At 42.3% G+C, this 27,072-nt stretch overlaps 1 protein-coding gene across 3 annotated transcripts in view; it reads left to right on the top strand.

The window, feature by feature from the left end:
• Positions 1-27,072, top strand: part of Znf521 (zinc finger protein 521) — a 285,412-nt gene that overhangs the window by 116,694 nt on the left and 141,646 nt on the right. For all 3 annotated transcript variants that reach the window (XM_029546908.1, XM_021215108.2, XM_021215110.2), the window contains one exon: positions 8,616-11,968. In XM_029546908.1, the coding sequence (XP_029402768.1) occupies positions 8,616-11,968 (3,353 nt within the window). The remainder of the gene's footprint in view (positions 1-8,615; positions 11,969-27,072) is intronic.

Genomic DNA, 27,072 nt, shown 5'->3' with positions numbered 1-27,072 from the left:
GTAGACCAGGCTGGCCTCGAACTCAGAAATCCGCCTGCCTCTGCCTCCCGAGTGCTGGGATTAAAGGCCTGCACCACCAGGCCCGGCTTTTGAATTGTTTTTGTTTGTTTGGACATCCTGTTGCTTTATGACATGCCCCCAAGAGGTTGTCAACATGGTGGAATGAGGCATAGGCTTGCTAAGACCCATCATCCCCAAGGAAGCCATTTCAAACTTGGTTTTCTCTAAGAATCTTCCTTAGTTTCAATTTTCATTGAAGAGGTTAAGTTAAAGATCACAAAGTTGGAAGGAAGGTAGCCCGGTTGTTAAGGTCTGGCTGTGCAAGCCTGAGGACGCAAGGACTCTCTGCAGCACCCATGCATCGATGTATATAAATGACAGCGTGTGCTTAGAACAGGGAGCACCTGACACAGGTGGGTTTCTGGCCTGCTAAAGCTCATGTCCCAGAGGGAGACCCTGTCTCAAAGACAAAAAGCAAGCAAGCAACAACAAATAACATGGTGGGTGTCTCCTGAAGAATGACACCCAAGGTTGACCTCTGGTTTCCATGTACAGTCATGTGTGTACATGTGAATACATACTCCCTCCCACACAAATTCACTAATAATATTAGGGGCCCTGTGAACCTTACAGAACATTTCTCAAGGGTTGTAGCCGTTGCTTTCATGCTGCCTAGACCATAATTCATGCTAGTGCAGGTGGTTTCAAAGCAAAATAGAATTTGTCTCAAGGATTTTCTAAGAACAAAAATCAGAATAGCTTGGCACGTGGCTGTTTCATAGTGGAGTTTTTGTTCTGATAACCAATTAATCACAATTTTCCAGTGTGCACAGTTTCGAAGCACTGAGCCTAGTGTATATTGGTTTTTGAGAAATCTGTAAGTCACATTCAGAAGTTTAGTTTGACAATTTTTTTTCATTTTCTTTTAAATATTTGTGTTATTTAGACATTTAAGCCACTTAAAATGATTGTCCTCCCAGCATGGGAAGAACAAGTCAGCTCTGCTGTCCCATCCCTTTCTGTGCTTGTCACATCATCATTTAGGACTTAGGGTAACAACAGGCTCCCCTAGTATGTTAGTTTTGTTCATTTTTATATCTTGGCTCAGATGTCATATTTGTCTCTTATAATACTAACAGTGAGGTAGACTAAAATTATTTCTGGTATTATGTACAAGGAAATCTTTCTTTAAAAATAATGTAACTGGGAGGTTTAGGGTTAACTACAAAGCCTGAACACACACATGCATGGTGTTAATACATTTTAGTTAAATAAATGAATCAACTAACTAAACAGCAAATATCTGCTTGAGAAATTATTTGTGCTAAGGGTCATGTCCAAACATGAGACTATGTAGTAACTAATAAATTTCTTGCATGTCACAGTAGAAGAGGAGAGGTTAGGGTCTCTACTCAGCTGGCAGAGGCCTGAGATAGCAAGCAAGCAAGACCTGAGACTGATTCTTAGAATCCAGGCCCAGTGGCATGTATGTGTAGTCCGCAAAACTAAGGCCAGGAATAGACGGATCCCTGACCACTGTCCTGCTGGCAACTCAAATCGGCCAGTCCAGACCAGTGGGAGGCCTTGTCTCAAAATGTCTGGGGAAGGCCACCCAAATTTGACCTCTGGTCTCTACATACACAAGCATACATGTACAGGTGCACACATGATCACACACATACATAGTAGGGGAAAAAAGAACAGAGAGAATAAGTTGTGATGCCTGTCATTATCAAAGCAAAGATAAACATGTTGAAATGCTTAAGGATTTCACTCCCTCCCAGTCCTGTGAGCAGATGTGCTCCACACGGCTGCCTGCTACCGAGCAGCAAGAAGTTGGTGCTTAGCATTAGTGACATATAGTTTTAATGGAGCCAAGAGATCAGAAAAGCAAAGCAGTTCTCACCCCTCCTCCCCGCCTCAAACCGGCATCATTGGAAACTACTTTTCCTTCTGTCTGGCTTCAGCAGCACCCGCCTTGGTTTCCGTGAGACGGTGACTTTTCTTGAACTGGTTTTGTGTCAGCTTTTTCCTCATTTGAGAGGTGGAGTCTGAGTGTGAACTGCTTAAGAATGCGCTGCTCACTGTTTAATTTGGCTGGGGAAGATGGAATTCATCAGGCACCGTCTGTTCAGATGAACTTTAAGCAACAGCAAGCAAAGCATTTGTGGTCCTCACCCCACACTCTGAGCACATCGTCTTCCAAACACTGAAGATGTGAAAGCCCAGGATCACCCAAGAAGAGCAAAGAACACGTGGCATCTTATCTCCTGCGCTGGGTTAGCTGGAGTGCGAAGAGGTTGTTAGAGGGAAAATGAGTCATTTTTTAAAAATTAGACTGTAATAAAACTAAAAAGAAAAAATTACCCTGAAGTTCTTTTATCTGGAATTTGTCAGGACTGGCTTAAAATGTGTACCACAGTTCCCCACCTCTTCTGTAGTTATAGAGGACCACCCTTTCCCCCATAACCTGACTGTTAATGCATTTAAGTGGTCCTTCCAGAACCATTTGTAATGTTACAGAATTTTAAGGCATCTGTGAATAATAAATATTTCCAAAGTTCACACTTCAGACTATTCATTGTCAGTCAGTTAAATACATTATATGGCGCAGGAGTGAATTTAATGTGGAGCTGTTGATTTAAAAATGAGACAAAGCACACACCACACACACACACACACACACAAATTAAATATTATTAAAGCTGCAGTTTTCCACAGCCATGGACATTCCAATCGAGAATGAAAGGAAGCAGTTGTTCAAGAATGCAAAATAATTTATTTAACATGACTTCATCCTTTAGAAATTTGAATCATTGCTGTAAAAATGCATTGTGTGATTTGTTTAGGTGGCTTTAATAATGGTGTAAAAGTTGTTACCATGATGGCAATGGAAGAAACACAAGCACCCTTGTCGCCTGTCTACTAAGCGCACATTTGAAATCTACGTTCTTTGTCAGTGTTGTGCAGCCATTTGTTTGCACTGGGTGTGTTTCCCTGCTTGTGTTAAGGTAGTTCTGGTAGCTAATGAATGGGGGTAGAGGGAAGGTCTGTGAACACAATTCAATAAAGAAGCTCAAGCCCACTGTAGGAGACTATGGGCAGGCATCAAGAATCAAACGAATAACCATGACAAACCTGGAAATCCACTTTGGTCTTCTGTTTTAAACAATTGCTTAACACTTGCAAAAATAATCTACTAAATTAACTTATTATGGTGTGAAATAATGCCATGGCCGCATTGCTCATGTTTTAAAGGGAAGGGAGGTAATTTCAAAATTATATACTTAGCTTCAGAATTACATAGTAACGAACTTGTTCCAAGGTTACCTATCATAAAGACCCAAGATTATATCCTGTGTATGATAATTTAGTGCTTGGAATATAGCATGAATTTATGGTCCATTGATTTTTAGATGTTGCCAGCTATGCCTGTTTTGTTGTCTTGCTGCCTGTGTACACTACTGCGAGTGCTTCAGGCACTATAGATTTCCACTGGGCCACTCTTTAGAACTCATATTCCGGGTGTTCTATTAAAGAAAAGAAAATAGGAAAATGTGTTTATAGTAAATATGCGGACATTTGCAAGGGAATAGGAGTAAATGCCACCTTTCTCAGGCTCTCTGTTTATGTCAGTAGCTTTTCTTCTAGCAGTGATAAGGTGCCCCAGAAACAGCCACTAATCTTTGTAATCCTCTGGAGGGTAAGTAGTGAGAATTATTATCTTCTTATTGCAGGTGATATACGTAGGTAGGGACAGACTAAATGACTTGGCCAGGTCACTCTCCATGTCAGTTATGGAACTCAAAATAAAACTCCAGACTCCTGATTCTCCCTTCTTCTGACTCATGGCACCTGGCACGTAGATACAGGCCTGCGAGTATCCTTCACTTCCAGACACTCCAGAAGTAACCAGTGGTCTAAAGCCCGTCTGTGCTCAGGAACCCTGGCTGTGTGGCATTTGCACATGCGTGCTACTGAGCCTATGGTGAGATGTTCTCAGGTGATTCTGAAGGAACTCTTCTGTTAGAGAGAGACAGGGAAGCTCTCACTAACCTGACCGTGGGAAGAGCTAGATGTCACACAAGTTAGATGCTTGCTCTAACTGCTATGATTTCTTAAATGCATGTAATTTCTTTATCGTTGGGTGGGGTGGGGTGGGGTGGGGTATGTGTGGAGTGTGTGGGTATGTGTGGGGGAGGCAGGGGGTGGGTATGTGGTATGGATGTGCACGACTGTGGAGGCCTGAGGTTAACCTTGACTCCTCTTTAGTTGCTGTCCACCTTTTTATCCTGGAAAACAAAACAAAACAACAAGAAAACAATCTTTCACTGAACCGGGACTACATGGATTTGGTTCAACTTTTTGTCCATCAAGCTCGGGAATCCTTCTGTTCCAACCTCCTTGTTACTGAGATTACATGTGCACATAAGCATACATCACTGTCTCTATCTATCTGTCTGTCTGTCTGTCTGTCTGTCTGTCTGTCTGTCTGTCTGTCTGTCTTTCTGTCTGCCTATCATCTAGCTATCATCTATCTGTCACCCACCTACCTGCCTACCTGAAGTGTGGTACGGGGACTGAATTTGGATCCTCCTACTTGGATGCTTTACTCACTGAGCCATCTCTCTAGCTCTCTAATTTCTTTGACATTAAGAGCGATTCAATCTGTCTTATAACTTTCGTTTCTTCTTAATAATTTCACATTGCCCATAATATTAGAATTAACCCTGACCTTGGCCTCAGAAGCCAAGGGTCTTACACCAAGACCTGATTGGGCCACACTCACACTCTCCTGAGCACATCCTCACCCTCGCTCTCTTGGCACAGTATTTTAACTTTTGGCTGTATTTATTTAGCTTGGATAACTAACAGTGTCTGGGACCTTCAGTGCTTCTCTTCCACAAAGGCAGGCTATAAACTTAGACTATCTTGCTCCTTCGGATGACAGGGTGGCCCTGCCAAGCATTCCTGTGGCTCCATATGCAAAAGCTGGAGTAGAAGTCCCCTCCAAGATTGCTTGCTGCTTCCAGGGCGGTGTGTGAGGCCCACATCACAACCACACTTTGTGTTCCGGAGCCTGTTAGCTGAGGTGGAGGTTTGAGTTGACTTTGCTGTTCTGTTTGTGTGGTAAGCACTTTTGCCCACACTATGGCTGAACAGGTGGTGTTCTGCTGCTAACTGAGTTTCCAGCTGTCCTCCTCCGCACAGACCGGGCAGGATCGGGTATTCTGTCCTCTCAGGCAGGCTGGAGACTCATTGAGCCCGAGATGGAGGTCTTCCTTGCAGGATATGGCCATATCGATGCCAGAAGATGGTCGGGAAAGCCTGGCTGGCTAACAAAGACAGGCCTTCAGCGGCTGGGTGTAGCTCCAGTTCTACATCCCCTTTGGCAGCTGCTCAGAGGCCACGGCAGTGTGGCCAGCCAGCAAAATTAGGAAATAAGGACCTCTTTTATTTACTCAGGCTGCTGAATCATGGGCATTCCTGTCTGCTTGGAGAGAAGTCAGGCGGCTCTACTTTCCACGGAAAGTCTCGGGAGTGCTGGAGACTTTCATCTCCAAGTGTTCACACACTTGTTTTAATGTGCTTTATGGAAATGGTGAAACTTAGCAAGGGCAGTCACTGGAGAAAAACATCTGCACTAACCATGCTCACGCTTTTGCATCTTTAAATAGCCTTGTAGGCCACAGGGTGGGCTCCCAGCAAACTTTTCCCCCCAATTGTTAGATCTTGCCTTGGCTTTCGGTGAGTTAAGGAGGACGACAAAGTGACTGTTTCCAGGATCTAAATGGACACGCAGAAGGACCTCATATTGTAATGCACCACGTGAGTTGCCAGAATACAGACAGACAGTAAGCGACAAAGCGAGAAAGTTCCAGTTGATTCTGAACCTGGAGTTGGAAGGATCTACCATGGCTTTCCCATGAACTAGAGAATGCAATTACACTTCTTTAGATTTTTACTGAGAATTGAAGCACTCCTTTGCAGTGTTTAACAAGAATAGGCAGTTCTGGAAGAATCGGTAGACAGAGGTAGATAGGCTACAGGGATGAGGCTGGGTGGAACTGTGGAAAAGCTTTCCAGTACTACTCTGAATTCCAGAAAAAAAAAACAAAAACAAAAACAAAAACAAAAACAAAAACCCTTGATCCTAACTTTATCTCCCTCAACATGTCAATGAAATTTCAAGCTTGAGAGAACACTTACATAGGAGATGAAGCACAGTATGGACCCAGACAAAAACCTGATTTAAACATGGTGTCAAGGATTAGACCTTCTTTTTTCTTTTATAATAATGGCTCATTGCTTCACAATTCCTTATACATACCTGGTGGCAGGAATTGTACACTTTATTTTTTACATGGCCCGTTGTTCCACAATTATTCATACATCTGCAAGGATGATGTATCACACCCAGTCACAGTGTAGGATTTAATGATGAATAGTCTTGCTAGGATCTTGGGCTCACGGTTCATCTCTTACCGTCTGGAAGCATGGTAGATGCTCATTCAGTGTTTTTTCTGAATGTGCAAATGAGATGATGTGCTTGAAGGTATTTTAAAATAAAACAGCAGGATTCAGAAGTAAAAGGCAAGTGTGAAATATGGCAGGATTTGCAACCTCGAACTCTGAGTACATTTATTAATGATTGGAATTGGAAGGATCTATAGGAATCTTAGGTTATTTCAAGGATACCAAGTGTGCATATCGTTTAAGGGGAAAACTCGGTCATTGTTGTGTGGCTTTTGCCGTTGTTATCTTGACTGTGTTATTTGCTTGCTTTTGGTTAGGTTTTGCTTTAGTGTACTGTGTCATGGGTTGAGCTTATCTGCATTTGTGTTTCATGTGTCCATAGGACTCTTACCTGATAACACCCAAGCCTGCTCAAGGCTGCACACATGAGGGGCTATGGAGTCCTGTAAGCCAGGAGACAGAATCAGGAGGTTTTCAACTTGCTTTGTTGCAGTGGGCAGGGATCCAGGAGTGGCGTTTGCTTGTTTTCTCAGGGTGAGAGGGCTGCCATCTGGCCTCGATAGTGAGATGGCCTTGTCATCGGTTTCTCCACGCAGGAAAGGAACGATCCTCATCTGTTTCCTGTGGATAAGGAAGAGGCTGACAATCTAGTAAAATCTTGTTACCTTAAAGAAAGCAGACATGGAATTCGTTTCATAAAGCCGGCCTGTTTCTGCTTTGTGTCCACCATGGTGCATATGTGTGAACCTTAGTGCTGAATGAAGCTCCGAACTTTCTGGATTCTTTTCTCATCAAAAACTTTTAGAATATTGCAGTCAAACCTGTACTTGTAACCAAACGCTGTCATCTGCTCTCCCAGCTATCCTGCATTGTCTTTAATTATCTCTACCTTTGAAAAATATTATCTTTTGGATTTTGAACACTTTTGAAATGTCTTCTGACTTTGAGAGAGAAATTATAAAATGCAAAAGAGATTTTACAACATGTTTTGAGACAGTCCTATTTTTTATTCGTGTATTAGGGAAGCAACAGGAGAAAGAGGGGGCGTACACCATGTAAAGAAAAAAAGAAAAACCAAAAACCAAAAACCACTGAATGTAAGGCAGCGTTCCTTCACGCATCACATGCTCAGCCGTATCTGGTTGGCAGCCTGTTTGTCTGCTCTCTGTGGCACATAAATCTCCTGCATTTACCATAATCATTTATCACTTTTCCTGTTTCCAGTTTTTCACAAGTCGCTTTGTCTCTGCTCACCTCAAAGCTCGGGCCCTGTTTAGCTAAGGAAGTCCGGGCCACTGATGCTTTTCACAGAAGGAAGAGATGGTGGGCCACCTCTTGAACTTTTCCAACGGAGTGCAAGATTACGATCTGGTCCTCCTGAAACTCACATTTTTTTTTTTTTCTTGATCCTGGATGATCCTAGCTATATGTAATATCTCGCAGTGCCTTCTAACATTTAATAATCCATTTTTTTGGCCTATGGTTTCTGAATCTTTCAGTTATTGAGGAAAACCTGGTTGTCTTTCATTACACAAGACGTAATTATTATTGTGTTTTCTGTCTCCTTTTATGTGCTTACTTTTTAATATTTTTTTGCTGAAAGCAATAAGGTCTGTATCAATAAGAACCCCAAAGAAGACTTTTGGTCTGCAGAATTGCCTTTTTATAGAAAAACAAGCAAAATGCAGAGGGAGTTTTTTATTAAATATTAGACATCTGGGTTGACTGCATTAATTTTAAATCACTCCTGTAATATTTCCTCTTTTCATTTGCTCCTTCACATGCTCACAGAATATGCAAATCATTGTAGAATGAATACAAAAGAAACATTAAATATATTAAAATCTGTATTTTAATAAAATTGTCAATGTGTAATATATGCCTCACTTCTAAGGAAAAATGATAAAAAGTAATAACGGGGTAATTTAGACATAGAACTCTTTAATATCTTTTTGTATTTTACAAACCAGCAAAAAAGCAAATGAAGAGTAAAAGCTTGGGGCTCAGATCTGAGATGCTAACTATTTCCCCTCCCCCCCCCCCCCGGAGGCTCAAGATGGCTCAAGTGTGCGTCCACAGTGGCGTGGTCTGAACTGTCAGCATGTGTAATGATAATGTCCTGTTGTTCCTCATTGCAGATGGCGTTGATGTTGAGGACGACCCCAGCTGCTCTTGGCCAGCCTCTTCACCTTCCAGTAAGGACCAGACTTCCCCCAGCCATGGAGAAGGCTGTGATTTCGGAGAGGAAGAGGGTGGCCCTGGACTGCCTTACCCATGCCAGTTCTGTGACAAGTCCTTTAGCCGCCTCAGCTACCTAAAGCACCATGAACAGAGCCACAGTGACAAGCTGCCCTTCAAGTGCACCTACTGCAGTCGGCTGTTCAAACACAAGCGGAGCCGTGACCGCCACATAAAGCTCCACACCGGGGACAAGAAGTATCACTGTAGCGAGTGCGACGCAGCGTTCTCCCGGAGCGATCATCTCAAGATCCATTTAAAGACCCACACCTCCAACAAGCCATATAAATGCGCCGTCTGCCGCAGAGGCTTCCTGTCCTCTAGCTCCTTGCACGGACATATGCAGGTTCATGAGCGGAACAAGGACGGCTCCCAGTCTGGCTCCAGGATGGAGGACTGGAAGATGAAGGACACTCAGAAGTGCAGCCAGTGCGAAGAAGGCTTTGACTTCCCGGAAGACCTCCAGAAGCACATCGCAGAATGCCACCCCGAGTGCTCCCCTAATGAGGACCGAGCAGCCCTCCAGTGCATGTACTGCCACGAGCTGTTTGTGGAGGAGACCTCCCTCATGAACCACATAGAGCAGGTGCACGGGGGTGAGAAGAAGAACTCATGTAGCATCTGCTCAGAGAGCTTCCTCACTGTGGAGGAGCTGTACAGCCACATGGACAGTCACCAGCAACCGGAGTCCTGTAATCACAGCAACAGCCCTTCCCTGGTCACCGTGGGATACACCTCAGTGTCCAGCACGACTCCAGACTCCAACCTCTCGGTGGACAGCTCGACCATGGTAGAGGCTGCACCGCCGATTCCAAAGAGCCGCGGGAGGAAACGAGCTGCCCAGCAGACCTCCGATATGACTGGCCCCTCTAGTAAGCAGGCGAAAGTCACCTACAGCTGTATTTACTGCAACAAGCAGTTGTTTTCGAGTCTCGCGGTTCTGCAGATTCACTTGAAAACTATGCATTTAGATAAGCCCGAGCAGGCTCATATCTGTCAGTATTGCCTGGAGGTCTTGCCCTCACTCTATAACCTAAATGAACATCTTAAACAAGTGCACGAAGCTCAGGACCCTGGCCTGATTGTTTCGGCCATGCCTGCCATTGTTTACCAGTGCAACTTCTGTTCCGAAGTTGTCAATGACCTCAACACCCTTCAGGAGCACATCCGATGTTCTCACGGGTTTGCCAACCCCGTGGCCAAGGACAGCAATGCGTTCTTTTGTCCCCATTGTTACATGGGGTTTCTCACTGACTCTTCCCTTGAAGAGCATATAAGACAGGTCCATTGTGACCTCAGTGGCTCCCGGTTTGGGTCTCCTGTGCTTGGGACTCCAAAAGAACCGGTAGTTGAAGTCTACTCCTGTTCCTATTGTACAAATTCGCCAATATTCAACAGTGTTCTTAAACTGAATAAGCATATTAAAGAGAATCATAAAAACATTCCCTTGGCCCTGAATTATATTCACAATGGGAAGAAATCCCGGGCCTTGAGCCCCTTGTCCCCTGTGGCTATAGAACAGACATCTCTTAAGATGATGCAGACTGTGGGAGGTGGCCCTGCCCGTGCCGCTGGAGAGTATATCTGTAATCAGTGTGGTGCTAAGTACACGTCCCTAGACAGCTTTCAGACTCACCTCAAAACCCATTTGGACACAGTGCTGCCAAAACTGACGTGCCCTCAGTGTAACAAAGAATTCCCCAACCAAGAGTCCTTGCTAAAGCACGTGACCATCCACTTTATGATCACCTCAACCTACTACATCTGTGAGAGCTGCGACAAGCAGTTCACGTCTGTGGACGACCTCCAGAAGCACTTGCTGGACATGCACACCTTCGTCTTCTTCCGCTGTACCCTCTGCCAGGAAGTGTTCGACTCGAAGGTCTCTATCCAGCTGCACTTGGCCGTGAAGCACAGTAATGAGAAGAAGGTGTACCGCTGCACGTCCTGCAACTGGGACTTCCGCAACGAGACTGACCTGCAGCTGCATGTGAAGCACAACCACTTGGAGAACCAAGGCAAGGTGCACAAGTGCATCTTCTGCGGCGAGTCGTTCGGCACCGAGGTGGAGCTGCAGTGCCACATCACCACCCACAGCAAGAAGTACAACTGCAGGTTCTGCAGCAAGGCCTTCCACGCCGTCACCCTGCTGGAGAAGCACCTGCGAGAGAGGCACTGCGTGTTCGAAACCAAGGCCCCGAACTGTGGCACCAACGGGGCCTCCGAGCAAGTGCAGAAGGAGGAGGCCGAGCTGCAGACCTTGCTCACCAACAGCCAGGAGTCCCATAACAGCCACGATGGGAGCGAGGAGGATGTGGACAGTTCCGAACCCATGTACGGCTGCGACATCTGTGGGGCGGCCTACACCATGGAGACGCTGCTGCAGAACCACCAGCTCCGGGACCACAACATCAGGCCCGGAGAAAGCGCCATCGTGAAGAAGAAGGCGGAGCTCATTAAAGGGAATTACAAGTGTAACGTTTGCTCGAGAACCTTCTTCTCTGAAAACGGGCTCCGTGAACACATGCAGACCCACTTAGGCCCCGTCAAACACTACATGTGCCCCATCTGTGGAGAGCGCTTCCCTTCCCTGTTAACTCTCACGGAACACAAAGTCACACACAGCAAGAGCCTGGATACTGGAAACTGTCGTATTTGTAAGATGCCCCTGCAGAGCGAAGAGGAGTTTTTGGAGCACTGCCAGATGCACCCTGACCTGAGGAATTCCCTGACTGGGTTTCGCTGTGTGGTGTGCATGCAGACTGTGACCTCCACCTTGGAACTCAAAATCCACGGGACCTTCCATATGCAGAAGACGGGGAATGGGTCCTCTGTGCAGGCCACTGGGCGTGGCCAGCACGTTCAGAAACTGTATAAGTGCGCATCTTGCCTCAAAGAGTTCCGTTCCAAGCAGGATCTGGTGAAACTCGACATCAACGGCCTGCCATATGGTCTGTGTGCCGGCTGTGTGAATCTCAGTAAGAGCGGTAGCCCGGGCCTCAGTCTCCCTCCTGGTGCCAGCAGACCGGGCTTGGGCCAGAATGAGAGTCTGAGCGCCATGGAAGGAAAAGGCAAGGCAGGGGGACTGAAGACGCGCTGTTCAAGCTGCAATGTCAAGTTTGAGTCTGAAAGCGAACTGCAGAACCATATCCAGACGGTGCACCGGGAGCTCGTGCCAGATGCCAACAGCACACAGTTGAAAACGCCCCAAGTGTCACCCATGCCCAGAATCAGTCCCTCCCAGTCCGATGAGGTAACTCACCTTTCTCAAGCTTGCTGTTCCCCCCCTTCGAACACGACCCCCACTTTATAGTCAAGCTTGCCACGGCCTTATCTACTTTTGTCACATGCGCCAAGAGATGCGTAGTTTGAAATGCGATGTTTTTCTCCCTATAGCCATTAACTAGCAATTACTTGGTTCCCGATAAGTAGCATTTTGGCTTGAATGGGGCAAAATAGGACTAATTCCAGTCTCCCTAGGACATTGTCTTCTCTATGACTGAAGAGACTGGCTCTCATGCCTATCCTATTGAGATCTGGAATCTCACCATAGTTTCACCACACATTGAAATCCCCAGCTATGACTTGTGTGGATGGCTGGATGGCAAAGAGATAATGACACATGAGTACAGTACTGTGAGCCAACATGTTGGCTTGGAATATATATATATATATATATATATATATATATATATATATATGACATATATATATACACACACACACGTGCATATATATATATATATATATATATATATATATATATACACACACACACGCATATACTTATATACAGAGAGAGAGGTAACAAATTAGGTAGGGTGTGTTTTTAATACGTGCTGATAACACTCACTGTTTTTCTTTGTCTTCTGTGTAGTAAGGAAAATCCTTTGTACAATAGGAGTTTTTTCAAAGCGCCCATATTTATCTGCTTAAAGACACCATCTCAGAGCCTTTACTTTCTGGGTTCCAAAATGAACGTTTATTCCCCCCTCAGTTCCAGAGTCCTGCGTCTCCATGTTTTCTTTGGCATAATACGTAGGAGAAGTACATTCATTAACAATGCCATTGTAGTTTTATAAACTGTCATTCCCTCCTTGACAGAGGAGGGCTCTGTGGAATATTATTCCTGTGGGCTTTATCACCTCCACTTCCCTACCTGCTCCTATCTGGAAATCCATCCAAATGAAAACCCCAGGGAGATCCTTGTCCCTTGCAGGTGGGGTTCCTGTAAGTTTCTTATCTTGTCTTTGCACTCATACTCTCGGAAGGCTCCCGGCATCTCCTTACAGATAGCCATCAGGCAGCCAGTAGGGGAGAAGGGGACAGGCAGCAGAGCCCACCCTCACCCTTGGTGGCCTCTGGGTAACAGGCAGACTCCCAAACTTTGAAGCTGCTCTTCTGTCTTCCCTGCCTGAGTAAATCTGCACTGTCCTTCCATTTAAATAAATGGAATGCTCTTAGACTGATGGAGACAGCCGGAAGAGCATAGTTTGGATAGTGGTTCCTGGCTCAGGTGTCACATCCTATCCAGCAGTCCCTGAAACAAGTCATACATAGAAACCTATGAAATTTGTTTTTCTCCCAAAACTGCATTTCAGACATGTTTGAGCTTGTATTGACATTAAAGAGACAGCATGGTAAATATGTGTGTTTGTGTGCCTGTCAGAACATTAAAAGAGATAGCATGGTGAACGTGTTTGTGTGCTCGTGCAGTTTACCAGACCATGACAATCTTGCCCCCTCTCTCCTTCCTGTCACCTCTCTTCTTCCCTTTCTCTCTTCTTTCCTCCACTGATTTAAAAGTCAGCCTGAAAGTACATTGCAGGTATATTCTGATATCTCCTTAGACAAGGATATTTCTTAAACTGCAATGTCAAGTTTGAGTCTGAAAGCAAACTGCATTTCTTAATCCATTCTTCTTCATATGGGCGCTTTGAAAAACTCCTGTTGTGCAAAGGATTTTCCTCACTACCCAGAAGACAATATGCAATTGTAGGATATGGCTAATGATACTATTAGCCACAGTATCATTGGCTTAAGGCAATAGAAATAGCTACATTAGCAGAAGTTAGATAAATCTAGCATAGAAGTTAGGCCTTGTTCTTTCTCCTAGCCCCAGACTCCCAGATATAAGACTCAGCCTCAAAATATATTTGTAAATGCCTTGGCCATATAACTATGCTTTTCCTTAACTAGATCATAACTAAAATATCCCAGCCACCACACTCTGCCCCATGGCTGGTTACCTGTGCTCAGGTACCATGTGATATCTCCTCACATCGTCCCAGGCAGATGTCTCAGTGTTTCTTCAAATCTCCCTCATTCTAGACTTTTTATTTTTCTTCTAAGACCTGTTTCTTGTTTTCTTTCCACTTTTTTATTAGTATCATTAAACATGTTAGCCATAGCTTCGGTTCATACCCTGAACAGCTCATAACTTACTTAACCCAGTCAGTGTCTTCTACTTGGCTAGTTCAGTCCTGGCCCACTTTTATCACATCTTCTTTTCATCTCCCTTAACCATCTACCTGCTGGTTTACAGCCTTCTCCTCAGTCTGACTTTCCCATCTTCTCCTTTTTATACTCTCACTAATTCCCAGAATCCTCTTTCTTCCGGACTCTGTCCTACCTCCTTTATTTTTGCCTCAGCTCATTGGCCATCAGCTTTTTTATTGGCAGGTGTTGCTTGTAAGAGATTCTCTCTACAGTCTAGAATCTCTATTACAAGAGCGTCCATCTTCACATTTCTAGACTGTTCCTAAGCTGTTTTATGTTTGTAACTGTTACAAAATAAGGAGCTGCAGTGCTTGGGTGATGAGCTTACAGAACAAGCATAAGAACCTCAGTTAAGACCCTCAGACCCCCATGGAAGCCAGTTGCACCAGCTGGGAGGTGGAGCTAGAAAGGTCCTGAGTTGGCTCACCAGCAAGCTTCGCAAGAACAGTCAGCTCTACTGAGAGACCCTGTCTCAAAGTGTAAGGTGGTAAAAGATGGAGGATGATACCCGATGCTGACCTCTCACCTCCACACTAATGTGCACAGGTTTTTGCACCCACACATATGTATGTGTACACCCCACACACAAATTTAAGATTGTTTTTAAAGTGGCAAAATAAGCATTCTTAAAACACTTAAGCAGAGAATCACTTGCCTCCTTTTTGTAGGAGTTTGAGTGTCTGTGGTTTTCTAGAGCAGCATGCAAACATGGGTTAGAATGACTGCATTCATGTTTGTGCGTGCGTGTGTGTGTGTGTGTGTGTGTGTGTGTGTGTGTGTGACTGTGATTTTCTGTGTTGACAATCAACACCAGACCGGACTGCTTGCTTCTTAGTTTGCTTCTGAAAATGTCCATGCCTGTCTTTTTCCTTAGGCATTCATGGCTTATACCTCCAATACTTATAAATTACAATATTTATTTGTTCTACTTGAAATGGAATTCTTACAAAATGAAATCAGACATATGAAGAACATGGACATATTAATTCATTTAGAATTGCTTGTCTGGAAAAACGCTCTTTGCCTTTTTTTTTTTTTTTTTTCTAGAGCCTCCTGCATCCTGGGCTGGAGCTAGATCACTGAGGTAAATCCTCAGTCAGAAAGCTCATCCTTAAACCATGCCTGTCTTTAAGTATTCCTAAAATAGTAATGGTAGAACGTTTACTTGTAGTCTGTACTTTCCTAAATCACCAGAGTATTTTTAAAACACTTACAGCCACATGATGGTTTTTAAGTACTTAGCTATCAATGGTCACAACAACTTTTTATGCAGTAACTTATGTCCCTTTGAAACTGTACTTAAAAAAATTCTTGCAGAGACGGCCTTCTTTGACCAGATATTAAGATTCAGTTTATAAACATTTATTCATAACAATCTGAATGTTTTTTCCAATATGATCATTGCCATTACCATTGCTATTTTAAAATTCATTGTACTATTTCAGTTATAAAGTTGTATGTAATTAATACTTTTTCAAATTAGGAATGTACATATTATTTGGAATTATAAAAAATTGCCCAGACACACATAAAGATTTCTACTTAAATAATTCTACCACTAATATAATGTTATTGGGAAGAAATGATAGTATATAATATATTATGTAGTAGGTATTTGTTTATATCTGTGGTCAGTTATATTGAATTCGTGATTTTCCATTATAAATGACGTATAATTTGGAGAGGGTCACACCGGGTAAAAGAGAAGTCACTATATGTCTTTACCAAAAGCACAAAGGTGTATCATTTGGGGGTGAATTTTACACCAAATAAAATGTTGTGTTAGAGGCCTTGGGTTTTCTGAAGGCTTCCGCTGCCAAGCTCTAAGGGAGCTATTCCCATCTTTTCTCTCCGAGGCTTCAAAGGAGAGAGGAAGATGACAGGAGACAAGAGAGCCCAGACACAGATTCTTGTTTTGAGAGTTCAGATTTACTGAACCATGACTTATGATCACATAGGGATGCCCGTAGACAATCACACTCACCTGCATATGTCGGAGATATATGCGTATGTGCATATGTGCATTTGATTGGTACTAGATGATATATTTGAACAGATTTAAATTTATATATAAATCTAGAGTTGTGATACTATTCAGTCCTCCAAATGGATGCAAGACAAGGTATGTGACAATCAAGGAAGGCTAACAGCTGTCACACGGTGGAGGTATCTGGAAGCGAATTTGAACCCATTTCCTTTGCTTAATGTCTTCTGACTTTACAAAAAAATATTTTATTGAAGTTTGAGCCAATGATTATTAATTGAAAATTTCCACTAGACTTTAGGATTCAGTATTTGTGGAGAGCCGCACCCTTGATGCTCCTCAAGGGTTGACTGTGCTGTAAATTTGCATATTACCTACCACGTTCAGGTATGAGAGAGCCTATCAGAGAGGAAAGGTATTGGCCATCCTGCTTTAACTACACACAGGTCCCTTGCAGAGTTCCTGACATTTGCAGTGTGAGTAAATATGAGCTCTCTGGGTTCATCGATGATGGCCCGGAACTCCCATCAGTACCTCAGAAGGGTGTCCTGTGACCTTAAAGTTCTCCGATAGATGTCGGGAGAACATATCCGCGGGGTCCTTCTGCCTCTGTTCTTTGTTTTGTTTTGTTTTTCGGGATGGTTTTAGGTTTCTCCATATATCATTTCAACTCATACTATACCAACCAGTACATTGAAATTATTCTGCAAGGGACATCATTATCATTGGAAGGGGCAGTGGAGGCTATCTGATTCAGCCTTTTTGGAGAGAGACAACCAGGCTCATATAAATTGAAATAAGCTAAAACCATATATAGCTAGTAAGTGGCAGGCAAGAAAGATCAGATCTGTACTCCAACTCCAGATTTGAGGTCAGGATGATTGTGTTTGCTTCTTGTTGAGATGGGGTCTCGAACTGGCCTTGAGCTTACAATGTGGCCGACTAACTGCCCTGGAGCTGCTAGTCCTCCTTCCTCCAATCTGAGCACAAGATTTACAGACATGTGCCATCATATCACCCAAGAGTCTCCTCTTTGCAGTTCCAGGCACTTTGTTCTGAGTACCTTCCAAGCCCAGGAACTTGTCACTGGGTCTGTACTATCTCCAAGCTCTCTTCTGCCATCAGTCATTTCTCCTCATTGAAAAGGGTCCTGAGCATGTCTCTGGTCTGCATGTCTCTGTGCTCTCCTCTGGGACCTTAGTTATTATTGCTACTAAGTACTTGTGACAGGTAGCTCTTGCCTTTTTCAGAAGCTCCTGTGTCCCTTCCTGGCTCACCTCCTGCTCATAGCCTGCTCCTTTTAAACTACCATAAGCCCTTGTTTGCATTGCCATTCTGCCTCTGCATGCTCCTTTCCTGTGGCCTCAGCCACTCCCCCTTCTACAACTACCACACTACAGTGATGGTGCTCCAAACTGTGCCTCCAGAGGGCAGGGTGCACCTCTTGGAACTGACAGTAATGTGCTGAAGTTTGAATATAGTTTTGGTTATTGCCTGCATATTTCTATCAGTACTCGCTGGATGTGAATGCATTCTTTTGTATGAGACTTGTATCTTAGTGAAGATAGTATTAATTAATATGTTTGTCTGTTTCTGTGTGCATGTATTATTATATGTGTTTGTGTCAACATGTGCGTGTAGGTGTTCACAATGCCCTGTTTATGTGTGGAGAAAAGAGGAAGACACCAGGTGACTTCTCCTCTCTTTTCTTTTGAGATGGCATCCCTGCCTGAGCCTGGCTAGGCTCAAGTCGCTAGGCTGACAGGCCAGCTAATCTGGAGACCCAGCTACCCCAATCATCTCCAGGCTATGTTATTGGTGTGCACCACCGTGCACATTGCTTATGTGGGTTCTGGAGATCCAAATTCAGGTCCTTGTGCTTGTACAGACAGTACTTGACCCACCGAACCATCCCCTCAGCTCTCTAATGAAGCCTACTTTTAAGAACAGTGGTATCTTCAATTCAAATCCTTCCCTTGAGTCTTGGACTCAGTCTCCGTTGTCTGCTGGACACCCATGGATGTCAAACTCGGCAGGTTCAAACTTGAACCCATTATCTTCCCAATGAATTTTTGTCACTGCAGCATCTCCTCGTCTCCTCAGGTTCTTCCTCTGTGTCCACGTCAAGCTGTCTCCATGTATGTGGTTTAGTGGTTCTCCACCTGTGGGTTGTGAGCCCTCTGGAGGTTCCTTTTCAGATATCCTGTATATCAAGTATTTTTATTATGATTCATAATAGTAGCAAAATTATACTTATGAAGTAGCAACAAACTAATTTTATGGTTGGGGGTCACCACAACTTGGGGAACTGTATTAAAGGGTCACAGCACTAGGAAAGTTGAGAACCTCTGGCAGACATATTTGAACATACATCAAATGCATGCATTAATTCATAGATATAGTGATTGTTTTGCCAAAATGTTTTAGAGTCAGATGTAATGTCAGAATGCTAAAATTTTTAGCATAAAAAAATAAAACTTTTGAAGTTTCTGTTAAAAACTCAGCTGCTTAAATATAAAGGCCTGCTTCAAGAGGCAGAGAGCCAGAATCCTATCAACATACTTCTTGTATTGAAAAGAAACCGTACGTAAGAAAGTGTTAGAAGGTAATCAGTTTCTAGATTTATATTGTTTTTATATCATAAGAATGAACATATTAGGCTGAAAAATAGAAGACTGAGAAAAAAGTAGTTCTTTTTGATTTCAGGTTCCTGATGCTAAGTTTTATGGAGCTGATATACAAGGAACAAAAGATAAATGGTCACACTTTCTCTGAATAAGCCACATTGAAATCCTAAGTAGGAAATTTATATGAGGAAATAAATTCATAAGACGCAAGACGTTCTTGGAATACATTAAGTTGCTTTGCCAAGTGCAATCTGCCTTCCAGATTCAGTGTTATGTGTAATGGTGGTCTGGTATCTACAAAAAGAGCTAATGTCCGTGGCCTAAGTGTCTGGGTATGGGGCCTAGATGCTCTTGATCAGATCACTCTCTAGTCTTTGTCCCGGTGTCCAAACCAGCTCCTATTGATGTAACCCAACGTGTAACTCTGGTGCCTCCCTCCACTTCTGAATGTTTTGCTCACGATTTCACTGTGTTTGCATTGTGCTCTGAGAAGTTCAAAGTTAGGAATGTATTTGTGTACAACCTTGCATTTGTAGCAGTTGGCTTTCAGTTCCAGATGTTTAAAGTTAGGAATGTTTTTGTGTGCAGCCATGTTTGGTTCAAGGCTGAAAAAGCTTGAAATCTCTGTATGTAGCCTCGGGGCTCTATCTAGGAGGAGACTTTAATATTTTTGCTGCAATCGAGTCAAGATGGAAATGATTAAGTGTTCAAGAAGTTTGTTGAAAAATACAAAGATGCATTCTGGATCGTGTTACCTACCATGTGGCATGTATACAGGGTTTTGTTATATTAACTTCGAATTTCTAGAAATTTAACATTTTATGTGTGAGAACTCTAAACTCTTATTTTTTATTACATATATACATACATACATTTATTATTTGTACGTGTGCAGAATGCGTACACATGTGTATCTTCACGTGGCATGTCTTCTGCACAGTTTGCAGGGGTTGACTCTTTTCTCGAACCACCTAAGTTCTGAGGCTTGGACTAAGATTGTCTGGCTTGGCAGCAAACGCCCTTAGCCACTGAGCCATCTCGCTGACCCTCTGTCAAGTACTTAATAAGGGGGCTGAATAGTGGGTTCCTTGAGATGTTACTTTGTTTTGACCTTTAAATTGTTCTCACCTACATATAAATCCATTTGACCCTGGAGCTGGGGAGACAACACAGTGGTTAAGAACATTTGCTGGATTTGCAGAAGACTTGGGTTCAGTTTCTAGCATCCGCACCAGGCAGCTCACAACCCACGTACAACCAGGGGACCTGTCTTCCACAGACATGTCCACGCGCAGACAGATGCACATTTAAAAAATAAAACTGAGCCAGGTGGTGGTGGCACACGCCTTTAATCTCAGCACTTGGGAGGCAGAGGCGGGTGGATTTCTGAGTTCAAGGCCAGCCTGAGTTCCAGGACAGCCAGGGCTACACAGAGAAGCCCTGTCTCAGAAAAACCAAAACCAAAACCAAAACCAAAACCAAAACCAAAACCAAAACCAAAACCAAAACCAAACCAAACCAAACAAACAAACAAACAAAAAAAAACAAACAAAAAGAATCTGAATGTTTTGAACTTCTGGTCTTAATCACTCTTGTTTTCCCAACTATCATTCTGTAGAAATGAGAAAAATTATCATCTCCCCTTTCAAACTGAATCACACTAGTGCTTAATTGCACATCAGCAGCTCTTGGTACTGCTGACTCTTCCTCAGGTCCTACTAGGGCTGCTGCACTCCTCTCTTAGAGAGGAGTGTCTTTTTCCTGGCCATCCCTGATGCAGGCCTCTCTTCTGCTTCCTGTGTGAGCTCCATTTCCCTGCACTCCAGGACAGCCTCCCTGGCCTGCTGGTCCCCGCTGGCCCGCTGGCCCTTGTTTTACTATGTGTTTTCTCTGCATCTTGTTTCTACACAAGAGTTCAGCTGTGTCATTCACTCTCTGTATCTTAAAAAAAAAAAAAAAAAAAAAAAAAAAAAAATCTCAGCATTGAAAACCACGCAAGTTATATTCACGCAGAATAGAAATATATTTTAAACAAGAGAATTATCTTTAAAAATTAAATTTTCAGCCGGGCGGTGGTGGCACACGCCTTTAATCCCAGCACTTGGGAGGCAGAGGCAGGCGGATTTCTGAGTTTGAGGCCAGCCTGGTCTACAAAGTGAGTTCCAGGACAGCCAGGGCTACACAGAGAAACCCTGTCTCGAAAAACCAAAAATAAATAAATAAATAAATATTAAATTTTCAAGTTAAAAAATGAGCATAACACTAAGAAAGCTTAAAAGTAGTATTTAAAAATACCTAGATCTGGTGGCTGGGTGTGGTGTATGCCTGCAACACCAGCATTGGCGAGTTGGAGGCAGGAGAAGCAGGATTGCAAGAGCCTCATGTTGCATTGCAGGTGAGCCTGGTCTGTGTGAGAAACCAAACAGAAACAAGCAAATTGTTTAAAAGCGTATGACTAATACAGGACTTAGTAAGTTATTTGGAAACATAATTATAAAGGGAGAATAGCCAATCCTGTGTGAATAACTAACAGTTAGTCACATTGTTCTCCATCTGAACCAAGCAAGCCAACTACAGTAAAGGGAGTAAAATATCACCCACTGCCATGTGGTACACGACTAAAGTGAAACAGCAGCCTATTTTATGCCTGTCAGTGCATTCCTAGATTCATAAGAAGTGCGTATGTTCTTAAATGAGTTCTGAAGACTGTCCATACTGGGTTTATGTAGATATGCTTCCAACTAGCATTAACCAAAGCACTCATTTGCATGGAGTGAATAAAGATAGTTCCCTAATAATGTGAATCCATCCCATTTGTAATGGAGTAGTACTCAGTAATACAGAATGACCTGTTATTGTACAGCAGCCCAAATGACTCACATACCCAGTGTTGAAAGATGGAACCAGAGATATACAATGGCTCACTCCAGTCGTGAAGAATTTAAGAATGAGCAAAAGTCATCCAGGATGATTGATGTCAGAGAATAGTTGTGCCTAGGCTGGAAGCCCCTTAGAAGGAACAGGAAGAATACCCCTAGGTGAGTGCTCCAGCCTGGCTCTGTATGATGACTAATGGGGACACACACACACATCTGTGAATCTATTTGTAAGCACTGCTTGGTTTTGCATGAGCCCTGTTACTTCTCATTTTAACCATTACCCACAAAGCCAAAATAACTGCCCATTGTATGCATATGTTTATGCTGCTAGCCTAGTTTCTATTGTATGGAAAAGGAGTTAGAATAATGTAAAATATCAAACCAAGCCAGGGAGAGGCAGAGAGAGGGAGAGGAAGGGGTGTGTGTGTGGGGGGGGACTCCCACCAACATTAGAAGGTTTAATAAATTCTTGAAAATCATCCCACAAAGACAGTACCAGACCCAGGCGGCTTTTAGAGTGAACTCTCCTAAGTGCAGACATAGACCCACAGGTCTGGCAGAGTCTGAAAAAGGACGAGCACTCACTGTTATAATCTTTATATCAAAACCAGACCAATGTGGCGGAAAAAGGAGAGTCAAAGTAAGCGTTGGTCAAGATTCTCATCCTAAAGTTTTAAGCAAAATATCAATAAAATGAAATCCCCTGTGTGCCAAAAATAAGTGTTTGGTTTATCACAAGACCCCAAGATGGGTTTAAGCTGATCTAAATTTGACTAATTTACCACATTAGCAAATTAAAGAAGAAAGAAGATTGCATGTTCATCTCTAGGATTCAAGAGAAAATAAACAGAACCATTTCATGTTTTAAAATGCTAAACTAGGAAAGAAACAAAACTTTCCTTTACCTAATGAAGACTAGTTACAGTGTCACCATTCGCAACTAGTATAGAATAATAGAACGTTTTCATGAAATTAATAATTCACAAAACCAGTAGTCTGGTTTGTAGGTAACATAACTAAGTAAGACAAACAAATAGCTCAAAAATGGAAACCAGTTAACTCTGTCACATACAGGATGTATGTTTGTGTATGTGTGTGTGTGTGTGTGTGTGTGTGTGTGTGTGTGTGTGTGTGTGTGTAGAAAATATTGAAAAGTGTTTGGGCAGGCCATGTACCACCAAGCTGCGTCCTCAGCCTCCATACAGCCTCAGCTGCTGATGGAAAAAAACTTACTCAAACTCTGTGCGGTCTGTTCATCAAGTCACAAAGCAAAGACCACCAAAATATGAATTGTAAATAATTTTGTTTATAATAGGTACAAACCGTGTATATTCAGAAACAAACTTATAAAGTACATAAAACATTTTTATAGGAAGGGATTAAATGGTTTTCAGAGATGTTTTTAAAGGCCTAGATAAATGACGAAGTACAGTTTGTTCATGGATTGGAACACTCTGCATCACGAGACATTCGCTTGCCCAAAACTAGTGCAGTGATTCTTGCATTGGGTATCTCAGCAGAGTTTTATTGTTTGTCTGTTTGTTTTACATTCATGTTTTTAATTTTTGGAACTTGACAAGCAATTCCAAAATACCTATGAAAAATGGAAAGACCCAGAGGTGTGAACACTCTGAGTGCTGGGGCACAGTCATAAACTCAGTATGGAGGCCATAGGAGGAGATTTGGGAGGTTGGGGCCAGCCTGGGCTACATAGTAAGCCAGTCCACTCAGAATAGCAAAGATACTTTTGGGATAAACCATCATCAGGGGAGTACTTTGTCAATTTATAACCAGTCTTTAGTAATTAGTAGACCACAAATAAGGTGCCCTAATGAGGTACATAGCTGAAACCTCAGGACAGCATGCAGCTATCTTTATTTATCAGTGAGGAAGCAGATAAAGTATTAAATACATTAATTATTTGGAAAAAAGCAAATTCTTGCTCATATATAAAAAATTAATTCCAGGTGGTTTATGTACATACAGATTTGAAAGATAAAGACATAAATCTTTTGAAAAACTAGAGAAAATATTTTTATAAACTTCAGTTAGGGAAATATTTTTTTAAATAATGTAATGTGAACTGCAAATTAAATGATTGGTATTTTCATTCTTGATTAAAGAAATAACTGAAGGGAACTCAGAGATGCATGATGATAACATATTGTCAACTGAAACAAATATCAGCTTTAAAAATATGTTTTAAAAGAGCCAAGAGTTGGTAGGATATCACAAACCATCAAAAAAAGAAAATGAGAAAACAACCCGAAGATCTTTATCACAAACAGGAAGTAGATGTGGAGATTTGAACATGCACAGATTTGAACATAAAAGCCCATTGGACTTTTGGGAAATGTCAGTTTGGAGGGCAAGAGGAACGAGGCGAAGACCCCTTAGGAAGCTAAGGCAGGGCCAGAGGTTTAATGTATGTTTTTTATATGTTACCTATATTCAACATGTTCATTATAAGCATTTAGTTCTTAACAATAAAGGCAGAACTGTAAATGCATAGAGGGCCCTTCACTACACAAGAGAAGAGAAATGTAAAACCAGCACTGTGCACCGCAGCAAAGGTTAAAATTCTGGTGGTGACCTCATACCTGCCAAACTCAGGGAGCCTAGAAACTCTTCCTTCATTGTTGCACGTAAGCTGACCAGGTGTGGTAAAGGCATTAATGTGTGGCTGTACCCCAGTTAGATGGCTTCCTCTTATGTGTTACTTGAAAAGGTGCGAGCGAGTTCCTGGTTTGGGGGGACATTTGGCTATAATATGCATTTGCTTCAATTCATTGCCTTGTAAGATAATAACTGAATTCTTGCTATGTACAGAACATTGAGGTGCAAAGTTGTAAAGAGAAGAAGCTTTATGCAAGTAAAATTCTTGGACCAGTATAAATTCTGTGATTGTAATCCCATGCTATAGATCTTCATATAAATTAGCTATACATTTTTATTCTCAATGTAGCACCTGGAAAGCTCATAAGGTATTAGCAGTAGACACAGACAGATACCATTCTAGAGGTGCCTTATATTGAGTCTTCAGATCTTGTTGGTGAGGAATAGCCGTTGTGGGCAGTTCTGTGCTTAGATAGCACCAATAGGACAGAGCAAGGAGCCCGGAAGGGATTCACTTTTCATATGTCTCTGTTACACATCAAACAGATTTGAGGCAACTACCACATCCCAAGTCCTGAGGCAGGAGGTGAGCACTTGTATAAAGGGACAAGCACGGTAGAGCAGTGTGGGTCAGGATGGATACCACAGGGAAAGCAGTCGGGGATGGATCTTGGAGGCAGGGGTTGGCTAAGCATCCTCATGGCTCTCAGAGCACTGACTTGTGCTTCTTGAGTTCTTAAAAAGCTTCTAAGTGAAATTTGGTGGTGTGGGTTTTACTGAAGAAACATGGTCACTGAGGGGAATTTAAGGGTCCAGTATAGTAAGAGAAGATTTTTATTAGGAAAAAAGTTCAAATACCAGTTGTTAAAAATGTCTATGAGGCTTCCAAGCCTCGGCTTCTTTACTGATACAATGGGCTTTCTGCCCACACTGTGTATGTACACATGCTTTCTAAGGTTATCATGGAGCACAGCTGAAATATTTAAACATGATGATTCTTAGTGAACAGAAAGCACCCGCACACATGCACACACAAACACACACACACAATACATGGCACATCATTATGTATTATGATACCAGTGTATACACACACTCCTGTTTATTCATGCATGCATGTAACTTATTCATGTAATTTTTTCAATTAATTTAGTATGACAATATTAAATAAGGCTAGAATAATGGCTTATTTTGTTAAATTGTATCTTCCACAGTTGATGAAGTAGAAAAACATAATTGTTAAAAGCAAATCTAGGAGTGCTGAAAACCAAAGAACGAAGGGAAAAACAGAAGCCACAAAAATTAAAATCTTATTTTATTTGCTTTGAGGTTAGAGGTGGTTTCAGTAAACACAAAAGATTTAGTGGCAGTAAACCACTGGGCATGCAAACAGGCAAAAAATAACCACGGGCAGAGAAGGAGAAGTGTCCAGTGATGGGACCGGAGTGAAACACATCCCCGAAGTCAGGGGATTTAAAAGACACATAGGCAGCAACATTTAAGACAAGTAGAAATTGTCTGCAATAAGCATAGTAAACAAACACAGAAATTAGATTTCTTTTTTTTTTCATTCTAAGTCCAGAAAACAAATGAGTCACTTGAAAGGCAATTAAAGTAATTGATTGTGTGATTGGAATCCAGTGGCATTGCTTTCTGCTAATCATGTGTAGAATTTTCATTGGAGGGGCAAAGGGAAAATGTGGCGGCATTTTTATATTTGATTTTTTATAGGATTTGTAATTTTGATACATAGTCTTGGTTTATCTTAAATGTATATTTAGATTACTAATACATGATTAGGAGAGAGTTGCTTTAAAGCAAACATATTTCATGATCTAAAAATTCAAGTGGTACTGATAAACTTAACTTACAAAATCTGTTATGAACATAACACAGCTTACCTCGGAATGACTTTGGAACTCTTATATTTATACTTAGTTTGGCATGGGCTGTAAGGAAGCAAAAAGGAGCTCCAATAAAAACATGTTTCCTGAAATAGTGGATTTATAGGTAGTGATCATTTCTTTAGTAAAGGTTATTTGTTTTCTAAAATTGAGAAGGATGAGAGGGAAGGAGGCACTGAGGATGGGAAGAAAAGATGAGGGATAAATGCCTAAATGGGAGGTCAGAAAATCTGTCAGGACGGATCAAACCTCAATAACTGTAGCTATTCAGACTGGAAACGAAATGGGTTTTATAGAAGGTGAATCTGTTTTTTAAATTGGTTTTTAATCAAGTGTGTCTGTGTGTGAGTGTGTGCGTGTGAGTGTAGGTACCCATGGATGACAGGAGAGGGCACTGCAGCCTTTGGAGCTACAATTAGGGGCTTTTGTGAGCCTCCTGACCTGAGTGCTAGGAACTGAGCTCTGGTCCTCTGTAAGAGCAGCAAATCTTCTTAATCGCTGAGCTATCTCTCTACCCCCAGTGGACAGATTGCTTTAGTGCCTTAAATGCCTGTGGATTGAGGTGTTTTTTGTTTGTTTGTTTTTTTGTTTTTTGTTTTTTTGTTTTTGTTTTTTTTTGCCATTCTTTAATTTAAATCATTTCAAAATAGGCATGCTATTCTGTCTAGGTTGAGTCAAGTCAAGCTGATTCCTTCTTTCAATCAATACCAAGTTTTAAATGAATATTAAATACCATACATCCAAAAGAGACCAGTGAGATGTTTTTAATGTTTCTCTTGGTAAAGACTGTAGCCGTTAGAGAACTGGTCTATCCTTATATCAACAAAAATATCCACTGGTGGCCAGGT

Source organism: Mus pahari, chromosome 15 (assembly GCF_900095145.1).
Source record: "Mus pahari chromosome 15, PAHARI_EIJ_v1.1, whole genome shotgun sequence".
NCBI lineage: Eukaryota > Metazoa > Chordata > Mammalia > Rodentia > Muridae > Mus > Mus pahari.
This window is presented reverse-complemented; position numbering and strand designations above follow the sequence as displayed.